This window comes from Curcuma longa, chromosome 10 (genome assembly GCF_044706935.1).
Source record: "Curcuma longa cultivar G26 ecotype Majalengka, Jawa Barat chromosome 10, ITB_CL_G26_1.1, whole genome shotgun sequence".
Classification (NCBI taxonomy): Eukaryota; Viridiplantae; Streptophyta; class Magnoliopsida; order Zingiberales; family Zingiberaceae; genus Curcuma; species Curcuma longa.
In genome coordinates, this window is record NC_133870.1 from 4681277 (window position 1) to 4696273 (window position 14997).

The 14997-nt window shown below is 35.4% G+C and overlaps 2 protein-coding genes across 2 annotated transcripts; both read right to left on the reverse strand.

Annotated features, from left to right (window-relative positions):
• Positions 1 to 89: 89 nt before the first annotated feature.
• LOC141836099 (uncharacterized) lies at positions 90 to 10607 on the reverse strand. Its single transcript, XM_074723508.1, has 14 exons — positions 10283 to 10607; positions 9827 to 9966; positions 8620 to 8723; positions 7249 to 7315; positions 6082 to 6171; positions 5843 to 6007; positions 5457 to 5597; positions 5303 to 5380; positions 4731 to 4843; positions 4595 to 4655; positions 2252 to 2419; positions 1524 to 1625; positions 437 to 526; positions 90 to 349 (listed from the first exon to the last, which is right to left on the reverse strand). Exons 1-14 carry the CDS (start codon positions 10536 to 10538, stop codon positions 287 to 289), a joined length of 1638 nt encoding a protein of 545 aa, XP_074579609.1. The 5' UTR covers positions 10539 to 10607; the 3' UTR covers positions 90 to 286.
• A 1470-nt stretch (positions 10608 to 12077) lies between these two features.
• Positions 12078 to 13938, reverse strand: LOC141836582 (putative RNA 3'-terminal phosphate cyclase-like protein). The gene is made up of 4 exons (XM_074724086.1): positions 13775 to 13938; positions 13518 to 13693; positions 12537 to 12756; positions 12078 to 12359 (listed from the first exon to the last, which is right to left on the reverse strand). Exons 1-4 carry the CDS (start codon positions 13895 to 13897, stop codon positions 12150 to 12152), a joined length of 729 nt encoding a protein of 242 aa, XP_074580187.1. The 5' UTR covers positions 13898 to 13938; the 3' UTR covers positions 12078 to 12149.
• Positions 13939 to 14997: the final 1059 nt, after the last annotated feature.

Genomic DNA, 14997 nt, shown 5'->3' on the forward strand with positions numbered 1-14997 from the left:
ACTTCTGTGGATCAACAAGAACACTATTTTCCAATAACCCTGCTCATAATTGAAGCTTAGGCTGCTAATCGATCTTAATTGTAAGAATATTAACGCCAATGCACTGTAAGTCTTATTAAGGAAAAACAATGCAACCAAAATTTCCAACTGAATTCGATCACTAGAAAAAAAAAGGAACAAAATAAACTCGCTAAAACAATTCAATAACAATACATCGTCCGTTAAGAGATTAATTCTCTTCGGCTGTGTTAGTCTTGCCGATAAGTTAACAAACCACGAGTCATGCTCATGCTGCTTTAGACTTGCGAGTCGGCGGGCGTCGAATCATAAGTAGAAGTTCATCGAAACCCTGCAATGCAACTCGTTACAGTTTAGCATCTTGCATTGTATTTGTATAGAACCATGCCCTGAACGGAACGAGGGGTGAGATACATACTCGTGTTGCGATGACCAGAACAGTGAAAAGGACAATCAGATAAAGGGCAATTATTGCAAGCATAACAAAATCAAAACCAACACTTGTGACCTGCAGTGGAACATCAAAGTTACCTGTTAGCACAAATGGTCAAAGCGTATAATGAATGGTTAGTCATTTTGACAAAGGGCAAAAAAATAAGAAGAAAAAGGCTTGCATTTGATCTTGCTTAGGTTGCAACCATTTGACATACAATAAATAAAATGTTTATGATAGATGTTTGTTGAACAGAAGCAGAAGCTGGTAAACTTAAGAGGTTGATTACAAATGGATGGTCATCAACTTCATTAGTTGCCATTCTAGTTATACAGATCAAATTTCTAACATTAAATCTGACAAAGGGAAATAGTAAGGGCAACTAAAACAGCAATTTTAGTTAAAAGGGCAAAAATCAAAAGGGCATTCTTTTTTATTGGAATTGTCAGAAGGACACTCCATCCTATATTTTATACCCTTATTCCAATGCTACTATTGTAGCGGTTATAGGGCATAGTTGTTACAATTAGAAAAAAACTACTCCACCTCTATTGTAGCAATTATGGGGCATAACTGCTACAAGTTGTAACAGCTATGATCTGTCGCTTCTACATGTAGTAGTCAATTTTGATCAAATTGCCCTAACTTGATCAAAATTGCTAACCATAAAGTAGTTTTATACCACATAATTTTTACCGACTTGGTTAAATTTACTCAAACTTTATGAAAATCACTTAAACACTGTTGTAGCAATTATGATCCGTAGCTACTACAACTATGTTTAAGTTACTTTTTTACATTGTAGCAGCTATGGCATGTAACTGATATAACAGCACTCGAAACAAGGATTTGGGGGAAAAAAATGAGGTGGGACACCCTTTTGACAATAAATGAAAAAGAACCGCCCTTTGATTTTTGCCCTAGTTGAGTGGGAAAAAGTGAACATATTTGCAACGAAACAAGCAGAGCCTGAGAGGTACTTAAGAAGATAGTAACATACACTAATTCAATACAACTAAACCCACGTATCAACTTTTAAGAAAATAGTTACAAAACCAACAGTATAAGGCACCTGGTATATGCTAAGTGTGGAGCGCGTAGAATCATAGAAAGTGAACATCCCATCAATAGTCTCATGATACACATTCACTTCATCAGTATGATCGGCCAATTCCTGTCAGGATTAATAAAATAGACTTCAGAATATAAACGAGAATGTATCCGCAATGTAAACAAGAACTCCAATCGGAGAAGATACTGCCATGATCTGGCCCAACTCTTGTCTAGGTAATTAACAGGTATTACTATTGCAGAAGATTTAAAATCAGGTACTTTAAATTTTCTGCTACTTTTGAGTTTGAAATAAAGAAATTTGGGAATGGAGGTCTACGACCAGAACCAGTTTAAAACATGTTAAATTGAATGTGCTTATGGGAGATCTGGGGTAACCACAATGAAATGGCGGAGTATGGCTAGACAAACCCTGCAGTGAAGGGAGACAAAGGAAAAAAAAAATCTTGGTTTTTTTGTCACTATTCACATTTCAAAAATATGATCATCAAATCTCAATATCATGGCAAATGAAAAAAACTGTCCAGATCTTTTAAAATGCCACTATTCTAAACTGGAAAGTTTGTTAGTAGGAAACCATTATAAAATTAAGACCACATTATGAAATTAAGACCATGGCAAAAAAAAAAAAAAAAAACAAAATGGTTCACAGAGAACAATGGATAGTTTTAGTGCCTAATAATTTGTTAGAGAATAAAATATGGTACCACAAATACAGTAAAAACACACCTTTTTCAAAGCAGAGACAATTGCATCATTCTTTGAGAGAAAGGGTGCTACTCGAGGTGTTTGCGATAAAAGATCCAACCACGATTTGACATAGAATGGATTCAATGCCAAACTACTATTGTCAGCAAAAATTTGAACATTTCTTCCTTGATACCCATAGATATGCCTCTGCATACACAAAAGAAAGCAATTATAATCTCAAGAAGAGTCAAGTTTGTGCATGAATAAAGCAAATACCTTAAATATATCGAAAGGGAATTATTTCAATCTGCAGCTAGAATTTTTTCAGGCTGCGGTGTAAACATCTTAGGAATATGACTAAGAACATAGAAAATAAGCTTTCATCCCTGCTCCATCTTCTAAGACATTTGGCTGAAACTATTTCAAATATCTCTAAATTGATTGTCAATGGTTTCACCTGCTGACAACATATCTTCCATGGATATAATGTAGTGAAGATTTGGACAACAGTGGAGAGAACCAGTCAGCCACAATTTTTTTCCTAAAAGAAAAAGCACCAATAGGAACTGGAATTGACACGGAAATGAGTGGTTGTGCAGTAGGTGCTATATTGATATTTCATGGTTTTAACAGCTACTTGCAGAGACAGTTCTTCCCAATGCTGCAATTGGTATTATCATACTATCCAACATGAGGTTCACATGCAATTTGAGCATAACTAAATAAAGATGGAAACAACATCTAAACCCTGAAACCAACCACAGATGCCACTAAGGTTGCAAAAAAACTCCCCTTGGTGCTATAAAAGGTTGATGGCATCAAGGTGTTTTTACAAAAATATCTTGATGGCCTTCCTGTGATCGGAATGCAATAATAGACCACCATTGGATTCACAATGTTTCCATAGATCTATTCATTCCCTTCTTAATTATGACCATTAGAAGGTAAGGTAAAAATGACAATATGAGACCACTTCTGCAAAACTCCTAGGAATATATCCATGCCCTCCTTAATTTTGCCATTCGATGCCCCTTCTAGATCTTGACCACTGAAAGTTCATCGAAGTGTTTTTCCACTAGAGAGTTCTCAGGTGTTTGGTGTTTTCCCAAAATGCTTTGATGATTGTCCAATGGTCAAAATGACAATATAAGATACAGCCACATTTGTGATGCTTTCTGAAATTGATTCATACCCTTCTAGATTTTCCATTCAAATATTTTTAAAAGTTATAAAGATGATTGGCCGAGTATGAGTAGTATTATTGCAATGTCAAAAGGGGAATGTGCATCGTTTGGTAAATTTGAATCATGGTACATGGTTCGTTAATTCCAAAGTTCAAGTCCGTACTATGGTGAAATGCCAAAATTCATCTAGACAAGTCCAAGAAAATATATCAGTGAAGCTGCTTTAATGAGGAAAAACTAATACACGAACTTCCTAAAATAATTATGCATAGGCAGATCTAGTCTTCTTAATAATTGTTTAAGAGCATCTAGTCATGCATATATTTATGATTCCAATCTCAACCTATAGCCACAGAACAGGTGAAAATATGAAAATTTAGAAGACTATTGACCATAGAAGGTACCTGGCAGCAATATCTTTTATTACTTTTGTAAATGGTATAATTTATTGTACTGTCCAATGCATTGTGCTTAGCTAGTATCTTCACAAAATTTAAACCATGATTTAAATATCATTCTTCACCAATCAGCATGGCGAAACATCTCATACCATTCGCTGACCAACATGCACACCTATCCGAGACTCCAGAACTAGAGCATATAGGAGGCTTTAGCAAGACCGCATAACCTATCCAATGGGACAGACTTCAGCAACGAAATCTTCCTTGCATGACAAAACCTGTCGCACTGAAACAAGCCTTCATTTGCAAAGAACAAAGACTTGTTTGTAATGGCCCAAATGAAACCCTTCGCGGCACACCAATCCCTTGTTTACGGTGAATGAAATTCTCCATGATGAACAAAGCCCTTATTCGTGATCACTTCTGCGAAGCTTCTTGAGAATGCATCTCCTTCTTGTCTACCTATCCTCCTCCCTCGCCTAAGATTGGTGCTCAACACAACCACTAGCACCGGCACTGACACTTGGCACCAGCACAACCAGCCCATCTCATTCTAGCTGAGGACTGAAACCCTGACTCAGAATGAGATTTCAAAGTTTGATTTAAACTACATCCAGGAATACTATGAGCTAAAATATTATGCACTTGAAAGAGAACAAAAAGATGGGTTGCAGCACAATCAATATCAAGTCACATTGAAGAAATTCAAGTTGCAGCACATAAATAGTTACAAATAAGTATGCAAATCAGCAAATATTATCCATAAGCAATAACTAAAACCACTGAAAAAAAGTTACCCCAAGACTCTCAGCAACTAACTTGATGCTCTTCTGGATTGCTGTATCATCCACTGAATCCCTAAAGGGAATTGATTTCAGAAAGAGGGATCAAAATAAGGTGAAACAAAGTTTTTAAATTTAATCACTGTCTTACCTTGTATCATACAGTCCTCCTGTGTTATGTAGTAATTCAGGTGCAACTGAAAGTTCTGAAAGAGTGAGAGCAGTGACTCTTACCCTGGAAAATTGCTCATGCTCCCATGCAACCTATGACAGTTTGAAACAGCGTAAGTTTTCACTTTATATGAAGAAAGATGTTGAAAGAGCATAGTCTAGTTAACTGCATGAAAATTATTCTCAACCATGCATATCAGCATGCAATTTAGTTGACATTTAATGACAATCTTAGCAGCATGGCTGCAAAGCAACAAATTTAAACATGTGGACTTTTCTTTGGAGAAAAAGAAGGAAAGAAAATAAAGCCGATAAAACGTGGAGAGCATATTAACTAGTGCTTTTACAAAAGATTGTGGAGAATAATGGAATGCTCATTGTTGTGGTAAGCTATCAATCAATCTGAATTGCAATCTAATGGAGGAGCTACTAAATATGATTTGTAAACATTTAGACAACTAATATTATACCGGAGAACTTAATTTCGATCTACTTCAAATTTAACATACAACTGATAAAGAGTTTTGTGTGTATAAGAAATCCAACACTCACACGTGAATTTGAGATATTAATCTTCTTGTGCTTTATACCAATTGTAACATCAAGCTCCTTTGCAACGTCTGCCAAACTCTGACATGAGAGTAACTCGTTTGTTAGCAAAATTGATCAGAAATCTTTATTATTTTTTTAATATTGCATAACTTACCTCATAAACTTGCCTTATATACACATTCTCTGGAGGCTTGGACACATGAAGCCATAGCTCATTGTCCCAAGAGCCAACACTATTCAAGCAAATAGCAAATTCAATGCTCTCACGTATACGTTGATCAAAATTCCTAAGCCACTGAAATCACATAATCAAAACAAGAGAAAAAGATGCTCAAAGTTAAAGATGCCTAGTGCACAAGACTTCCCACGTACTTTACCTATGGAAAACAGAGATTACCTTGTAAATCACAAATCACCAGGTTTAGGGAGGAACAAATTTACCATGGTATGAAGGCTTAACGTAACAATAATAATGAAAGTTGAGAGCTAAAAAGAGAAACAAAGTTGTCTTTAGCAATGGCTTGAAAGATTCAAACTGACCTTCATGGTTCCATTGTAGTTATAAGGTCCCCCTGATGTCAAACCAAAAAGAAGGTTATATCTACCGCGAGTATTTGGATTTGAATATAGTCGTGAAAATAGTCTTGCAATCTCCAAAAGAACTACTACTCCACTTCCATTGCTGTCACTTCCCACGGAAAGTTCCTTCAGATATAGGTAGCAGAGCTTTAGCGACACTTAGTAAAACTATAAGCACTAGTTAAATAGAAATCACATACAGGAGCAGCCCCAAAAGTATCATAGGAAGCAACCACCGCAATAGTTGGGAGTTGTGAAGTACCATCTCCTTTTAGGCCTGGCAACCACCCCTGTTATATACAACACTGTTCACATACGTATTGCATAGAAAATATTCCTGGAAATATCTGAATGCTAATCATAAGCCTGATAATCTGAGGCAAAAGAATTCAACTCGAAATTTATAATATTGATGGACAGGCAAACAATCAAATAAATAAAGGGTAAGAAAGGTACTACATTCCCTTCAAACTCCTATTTTATCTTAGAAAATCACATAAATGGCACAAAAACTAGCCTAAGAATATGTCATTTTCTTAAAAGAATCTTAAATTAACAAGCTATAAAGGAAGGATTGATTTTGAAGGTGATTGCTAAAACAAAGGAACTCATATGGGATATACCAAAAGGCTCGCATTCAAAAACCTATCAGGGAATTTCAGTATTAAAAGAACTATCAGGGTCATTGTGAAATTTAGATGAATCTAACCAAAAAAGGATTACATAGGTTAAGGTTTTCTTCCACAACAATTGTAGTCCTGGTCAGTGATACACAGAAGCAGTATATAGCACTTAGTACCAGCTATAACACCATTTTTGTAGTTTGTTTAATACCTTAGCTCTCTTCAGTCCCTTAGTCTCTATCTTTTCTTTCACCTCGATCTTTTTCCTTATCCAAATTCTATCTACCCTTGTTTATTCCCTTCCCCTCTTTCCTCTATTGGCTCTCCTACACATATCATTCTCTTTATTTTTCTTCTATACCCTCTTTCTGATGTCTCCTTCCCCACCACCTATTCCTCCACTCCTTTTCTCTTCCTCTTCTAATCCTTTCTCCTCCTTGGATGAATGTTACAACCGATTGTCGGCACAAACTGTATCAGTCAGTAGACTCTATACCAATTGTCCAAGTCTCATCAATTTAAAAAATAAAAACTGCAGCAACCAGTACTTAAGACCTTGAACAATTATTTGCCTGGAATTTCAAATTGGATGTACATTGTACAGCTGTATTTCATATCTGTGTTCAAGTTTCTTAAACAAGGAAAACAAGAGAAGAACTTGTTTTGAAGGACTATGAAATGAGTGATTGAAATTCCTACATTATTATCATGTTCATTAGTCTAACTAACAGGATGTGAGCAAACCTGAATGTTTGTGATTGTTGGAGATGATAGTTTTTTAGGTTCTGACGTTGACACAACCAACTTGAAGCTGCAACATGTAAGTATCACCAAAGAAGAAGCAACAATTAGAGAGTGAAAAAAAAACATTCATAGACAATTACCACTACGACCCAAAAAGTAGCACCAAAGCAAATTAAGAAGCAGAAGAGTTCAGTTAGTCTATCTCACAAAAAAAGTAATAAATCAAGACCATTTTGCATGTCTGCTAGACATAGAATCTAACTTCGTTCATTTCTCATCAAATGATGACAGACATGAGTGGCAGGGGCACCTATGAATTTTAAAAATGCTATACTCATTTATCAGTCAGACTAGTACAGTCAGCGCAACCATATGCAAGGGGAAATAAAGCACGGTTTGAAATCTCAAAATGTGCCAGAGTTTCAATCATCAACTGAAACAGGAGAATTACAGTGTTGTGCCATGTGTCAACATATGATGCTAATGACAAATTAGCGGTTGAGAGAGGAAGAAGATTAGGAAGAACAAAAGAAGAAGAAAAAACAGGCAAGGGCAAGGGACTTTCCATCCTTGGCTGAAATGCACTGTGTTGTGCTAACACTTGGCACATTTTTGGCATGCATCAAAGTAATACTGAGATGAATTTCGTTGAATTTTATTCCTTTAATAGTTTTCACTTAGTTTATTTCTTTGCAAAAATAAGATCAGTAATCAGACAGTTAATATTTGACATGTTTCAACATATTTAACGCAAATCGAGATGAATTTAAATCGATTTTACTCATATAATCCTCTTACACTTAAATATTTTAGTTTTATTAACACATGAATTAGTAACCGAATTAAAAATGATTTTATTTTATTTTTAATGCGAGTCAAGACAAATTATATAAGTTTTACTCATACAATCTTATTCCACTTAACTTATTTATTTATAAAAATAAATCTATAAGGGTTAGAAACTTTAGAAAAAAAGAACTACCAAATATTACTTCAATTCATGTTGACACATGTCAAGCATGTGAAGGCTTGTCAAGTGTCGACAAAATATGATATTCATCGTCATGATCCGCAAGATGACACAATAGAGATTACTCATGTTGATCAATATTAGATTTCAATAATTTTCTTAAATGATATATTTTGATCATGCTACTCAATATAGTTCGAGATACGAGATTTCAAACATGAATGATATATAATAAATTTCTTTTTGATAATAGCTTATGTTTTTCACCACGTGGTCAACCATTCAATTTTTTTGTTTTGGCACAGAATGAAGGGAAGAATACCTATGGGTCATCAATTCAAGCCTAAAATGTCTAATGTCCAGGTGTTTTGATTAGCTATAACAGCTACAGATTAACTGACCCTCCAGTGGTTGCTGAAGCAGGTTGCCCTGTTCCATCACCTCGTTGAACATCAGGTAGCACCTCATTAATCTTGTCATCCTCATGAGCAAAGTAAACTGGATACTGCAAGGACCAACATAAATAGTTGATAAGAATATAAGGATATAGGCACATCAGAACATGTGGCAGAGAATAGTTGTCTACTATTCTAGGCAATACAAATGAATTAACCCAAATTAAGGATTACGGCATAAGACAAATAGATACATAGATCTCTTGTACTTTAGTTTTCTAAATTTACAATGGAGGAGAGGATTTTCAAGAATTTAAGAATCAAAACTCCCGTACATCCATTGTGTGTCTTAGAATCTAAGACTCTAGACTCTTGTACTAACTACTACTCTAGGTTGTCTCCAACCTATCTTGTTTCTTGTTAGTATATTTTATTCTGAAAGAATTTTTATATTCTTACTTGCGAATCCTATAACCATGATCAAACTTCTTTACCTGCACAGGCAATGCCAGCACCCTTATTAATGCAACACATCTTAGCCTAACAGGAAACTGTTTGTAGCTTTAATGTTCCTTGCTTTTCTTTGTTGGACTTTTTATCATATAGAATCCTAGCCAAGTTTTTCCAATCACGACTTTGAAGGAATATTGTTTAAGATGTTGATAAATATAGATATAGTTAAGAAGGTTTATAATCTCTTGAGTCAACAAAAGGACCAAAGCAATTTTCTCTGAATGACAATCACTTTAATACCATTATCATACAGAAATGCAAAGATCTTCTTGCTAAGTTTGATTATAGTCAGTCATAAACCTAACAATTCTCCTCCAGTAACCCTTACAAATAGGTACTTAATGAAAACAAAAAACTTGCAAAATGAAATCCAGTTTAAGAATCAGAAGATATGATGTTGACCACAGTTTGGAAAGTGGCATAGATCAAGACATAAAGATATGACAATTAGCATCCAAACTGCTGAAGCAACAGAAAACAAAAAACCATCTAATGAATGATTTTGCTAGTCATCTCGTGCTACTATGACAAATAAAAATTTCAAGGTTTTGGATTATCAAATAAATTTTTACTAGAACAAAAATGACCAATTTATGGAAAAACACAAAATGTGAAGGGAAAACCACAATTAAGAGGAACAGATGCCAATGGAATTCAGAATTGATTGATAAACTAAAAAAGAAATTAAAGCTTCACTTACAGGTAGGTTGGCATGAATGAGCAAATGTTCCAGCTTAGACAATATGGTTCTTATTGGCCCTGTATCTTTTCTCGCGTTATCAGTGTCTCGAGGAAGCAAAAATAGCAATCCTCCTAATTGCTGCCTCCCGGTTATGTACTCTTCAAGTGAAAAAAAAAACAAAAGTCATAGGGGAAACAATTAAGAGCGTACAAAAGACCTGCGGAAAAGACAAGAAAATAAAGGTCTAAATAGTTCAAATCTGTTGTCAATTATAAAAGGAAATATACATGTGCATCAAACCATTGCTTAACTATGCAAAAACGCGTTGTGAAAATTTGAGATGTCTTATCGGGTTTACTGCGATAACATGTCTCAAGCGGGATGCACAGACAAGAAAGCACCAAAAAGATCTTAACGTTCCCACACAAGGGTTCGCCCCCAATAGATCTAGCAGCAAGAGCGACTGCGGCTCACCGTGGAGAAGGGTGAAATTGAGATCCCGGAGAGGCAAGATGACGGCGGTGCGTGAGAGATCGACACCGGCAGCAAAGGGGGCGACTCCAGCAAAATGATTGAGGGCGGCCAGCCGAGATCCGTAGGGTGCGCCATCGAGATCGTACTGGATCAGCCGGTACGCGTCGACGGCGGTGGCGGCGTCACCGAGCTCCACGCAGACCGCGAGAACGAGGACGAGCACCAGAATCGTGTAGGTAGTCAAACTCATCACCATCCCGCCTCCGCCTCGGCAGATCCTCGCCAGTCGCCCAGAGAGGCTTGAGGTTTTCCTCCCGAACCAGGAACACTGTCGCGGACTTTAAAATTCCTAACGAAACAGGGTTTGGTTCTTATATACGAGAGGGCTTCGAGGCATCTCTCCGGTCTAGACGGATCGGTGTTCACGGTTCGGTTCCATTAAAAATCAAACCGAACCAAATTGAAGAGCATTAGATAAGTTAAACTTGGTAATATAAGAATTTTTTTTAAATAATTTAGATATTTAATTTTTAAGATCTAATTAATTTTGAGATGATTGATTTAATTTTATAAAAAATTTCATCAACCATAACAGTAAATAAAGAAGTGTGCGGTTCAATATTATAAATTTTTAAATTTTATATCCTGAGTAAAAGATTTTGAATTTTTATTATCTAATGAGTCTGTTTCATTTTTTATCATCACACTATAATCCTGAGGCAATAATATGGGAATGTAGAAGCATGCTTGCCTTCGACTATAAATCGATCAAAGTGGTTTATGAAGATGCATGTTATAGTGATAGAAGACGTGGAATAATATTTTATAAATTTTATCTGGTTTAGATGTATATAATTATTATGTTATAAATTTTATCTCATGTTTTGATGTTTATAATTATTATGTTATTTTTATAATTATAAATAAAAATATAAACGAATCAAACTACTCATGATTTATTTGAGTCTCGGTTCGAAAAAAAAATTCGTTTGAGTTCGTTCGATTAAGTTAACGAACATATTTGTTAAAAGACTCAAATATATATATATATATATAGCCTGATATATATATATATATATATATATATATATTACATAAATTATAAATATTATATATTAACGAGCCTAAGTTCGTTTAACTTTTAAACAACTATTTTCGAACTTTAACTAAATTCATTTAACTTTAAACGAACCTTTTTCGAACCAAACTCGACCCGTTCGCGAACTATTTAATTTCATTACGAACCAAACTAGAGCTTAAAAATTAAAACTCGAATCAAACTCGAACTTAGAAAAAACGAACCGAGCTCGAGCCTCTTACTGTTTGACTCGGCTCGATTCGATTACACTCCTACAAAGGAAGATATTGTCTCAACTTCGCTGATATTCAAACTCTTATCCTTTTCTACAACTCTGTTCTATCGTAACCAACTCAACTATGCCCGAGAACATAAATTTCACTTATTCATCTAATATAAATATTATAACAAGTAACTATAATTATAATAATGACTACAAAACCTATAATAATAGAAAATCATAACTACTACATATAATAAATACTATTTAATAACTACTACCATAAGGATTTATTCATAATCTAATATATATAAAAATAATAATATCAAATAATATTTTAATAAATGCTGATATAATAATTCCAAAAAAATAGTCGTTCCTCTAATTTTTGTCCTAAATAATAACTTTGTGGGCTCTGCGATCGCGTCTAGTGGAGGAGGCATCAGACAACAGAAAAAGGCTCAAGAAATCTAATGACAGTTCGTTGTAAAGCTCATTAGACAGTCGTTAGGAGAATGGTTACAATGCACGCTGAAGAATTGGTGATGCTCAATACAAAAACTAGCAGTTCATGCTACCTTTCTCGATAGGTTCTTCATTCCACACCCGACGCATTTCAGAATCACGGTATTTGTAGTTGGATCTGGTTTTATAACAAATTTGACATCTAGAAAATCTCTGATGTTGCGAAGTGTTTCGATACCGTACGGTGTCAACTTCCCCACGCGAACTTTGGATACGTCTGGAGGGCCGAGAGCGCAGAGGAGAAAGAGAAGACCCTGAGTAACAATTAAAAGGCATGTCAGTCCACAGATCTGGGAAAACAAAAGCTTAATTGCAGTTGTGAAAGGAACTCTGAAGAGCATGGAAGTTATTCTAATTGTTCTCCGATTTTGTTCGCTGTGTTTAGCAAATGTTGTGATGGATTGTTATGAGGAGGAAGTAGCGAAGTAGACCTGGTGTGTGGAATCGACGACGCCCCCCTGCTCTATCTCCCCGAGCAACATTGAAGCAACTTGAACACCAACATCCTCAGGAGGTAACATCTCTGGTTTCTCATAGGAATCCTCCATGGTATCCATGTCCTCAGGTTTTGGATGGCTGATTGCAATATCTGTGGAAATTAAGCAGCCAGTAGTGGTCTCTGCAACTAATGATACACCGTAGCCTGGCGATCTGCGAGGTGGATTATGTAGGAGAATTAAACTAAAAACAAACATCCACAAGAACAATTTTTTTTACAAAAAAAAAAGGAGCTAGCTAGATAGTCCATGTTCAAACACCGAAGCTCAAAAGAACTATTTGGAGTAAGTTCCCTTGAGATTCACTTTGGTTGGAAAAGATTGAGAGTGAGTTAAGAGGACACGAGCAAGATAATGCCAACGTGAGCTTAGTTAGGGCAGAGCATCATCGATTGGGTGCAATCAAGTGGGCATTGACTAAACTGATAAGTGATCAAGTCCTAAACTGTTCTCCTGTCAGCCTATTACAACTAAGCTAATGGATTTGGGCTGTTGGATTCCAAGACTAAAATGACAATTCTATCTCACTATCTGCCAATAAACTATCAACATCAATGTGCCATTCATCAGCCAAATTGCAGTCACTCCATAGTTGTGAGGTCAAAAATACCAGTTTCCAATGAAATCAAAACCAAACCAATAGTTGTGAGGTGAAAGTTCACATCTTCTTATTGTTGATGTTTACAGCTAGATGACTGAAGGAATAAGAAGCCTGATCTGATGGTTTAACATTACTTAGAAAGAGAATATTTTAGCTCAATAACTTCCAAATTTCACGTGCTGCATAGAATTTAACAAATATTCTGAATTAAAAATCACATGCATATCCAAGAACTTGACAAACTATCATAAAAATGATATCATGTACTTAGGCAAACAAAGGGTTACTAGTAGAAAGAATATATATAATTGTACCTTCCACCAGATGGTCCTGATCTATGGTCAGTAAAAATATGAACATCAGGAATGAAGCGATTGAAAATTCCACGAGCTGCATATATCATTCGACTACCTATTTGAGGAGATACTCGTGTTGAGAATGTCACCCCTCTGATGCTCTTGACCATTCCTTCATCAACCCAATGGGCTGCCTGCATGTTTTATTTTTTGTAAATTAACAAATAAGAGGCATGATTTATTACTACACAGCTTATGTATTTATCAAGACTCACAGTTAAGCTGGTTGGGACAATTGGAACTCCTAGAATAATCTCACCACCACCAAGGGGAGGAGCTCCTCGATTCACAATTTTCAACTCCAAACCTTCTAATGGAACACCAAATCGCTTGAGCATATGCAGTGTTGTCGTACGGAAGGTATCAACAGAAGGATCTTTAGAATCATTTGTAATTCCTATTTAAAAGGAAAACTATCATGATGTATTTTTTTCACAAAATAGATCACCATACATTGTTAGTCACACATTAAACATTGTAAAAGATTCATGGGCACTTAACCAATTACAATATAGGTAGTCATGGTATACATTTCTTTTTGTCATGGTTGATGGTGGAACAAAGCACACGATATGATTAGGATCATTAATTAATGAGTAAGCATTCAATGAACTATACTCTTTTTTTAGGGATACAAGTATTCGAAATAGCCTTGATACAGATTGGTTGATAATTTAACTTGTGAAAAAACAAATGTTTCAATATGTGATGTCACGTTTTAACAAAGGACATAGGTTGTATCTTTTAAGTTATTCTAGTTTGTTGTTTAGTAGAGCTGGAGTTTCTAACTAAAAGATTATACACTGTGATTCCCACTTTTTAACCCGGTGGTCCATAAAGATTCAATGTTGTATTATTAAATCAGGTTTGAAAAGATCCTAGAATACCATCAACAAAAAAACTTGTCAAACTTTTTCCCTTAAATTTACCTTTTTCTACATCCAGTGACTGTTACTTTGCCGATTCAAGAAAAATAGGACACTACCTGGTAGGCATTTCTGAGCTTAAGAAGGCACTGAGTACAGGAGATGCAACTAAGACCAGCCAGTAAATGATCCTCATGCTATGCTTTTAAATTGAAGGATGGAATTGATAACAACTCTAAACACGAGCATACAGTGCAATTATTAGCCAAATGAATCTCCGAACAACTCAGTATCTTTCTTTGTCAAATATCTATGCTGTAGCAATGTTATTACTTTAGGGTATTTTTATTTTTCTAGGATTCTTAAGTTCATGAAATAGCACAACCAAATACTTACATTTGATTCTAGAGTATTGGTAATGAACAGCAAAATCCACAAGTTTGCCTAATTTTCTATGGGGTTGAGCTCAATGCTGAAGTTTCCTTCTTTCAGACTACATTACTAGTAAAAACGTTTTGTCCGTTAACAAGTGATGTGCTACCCTAAGAACAAATTCATATAAACTTCATGTT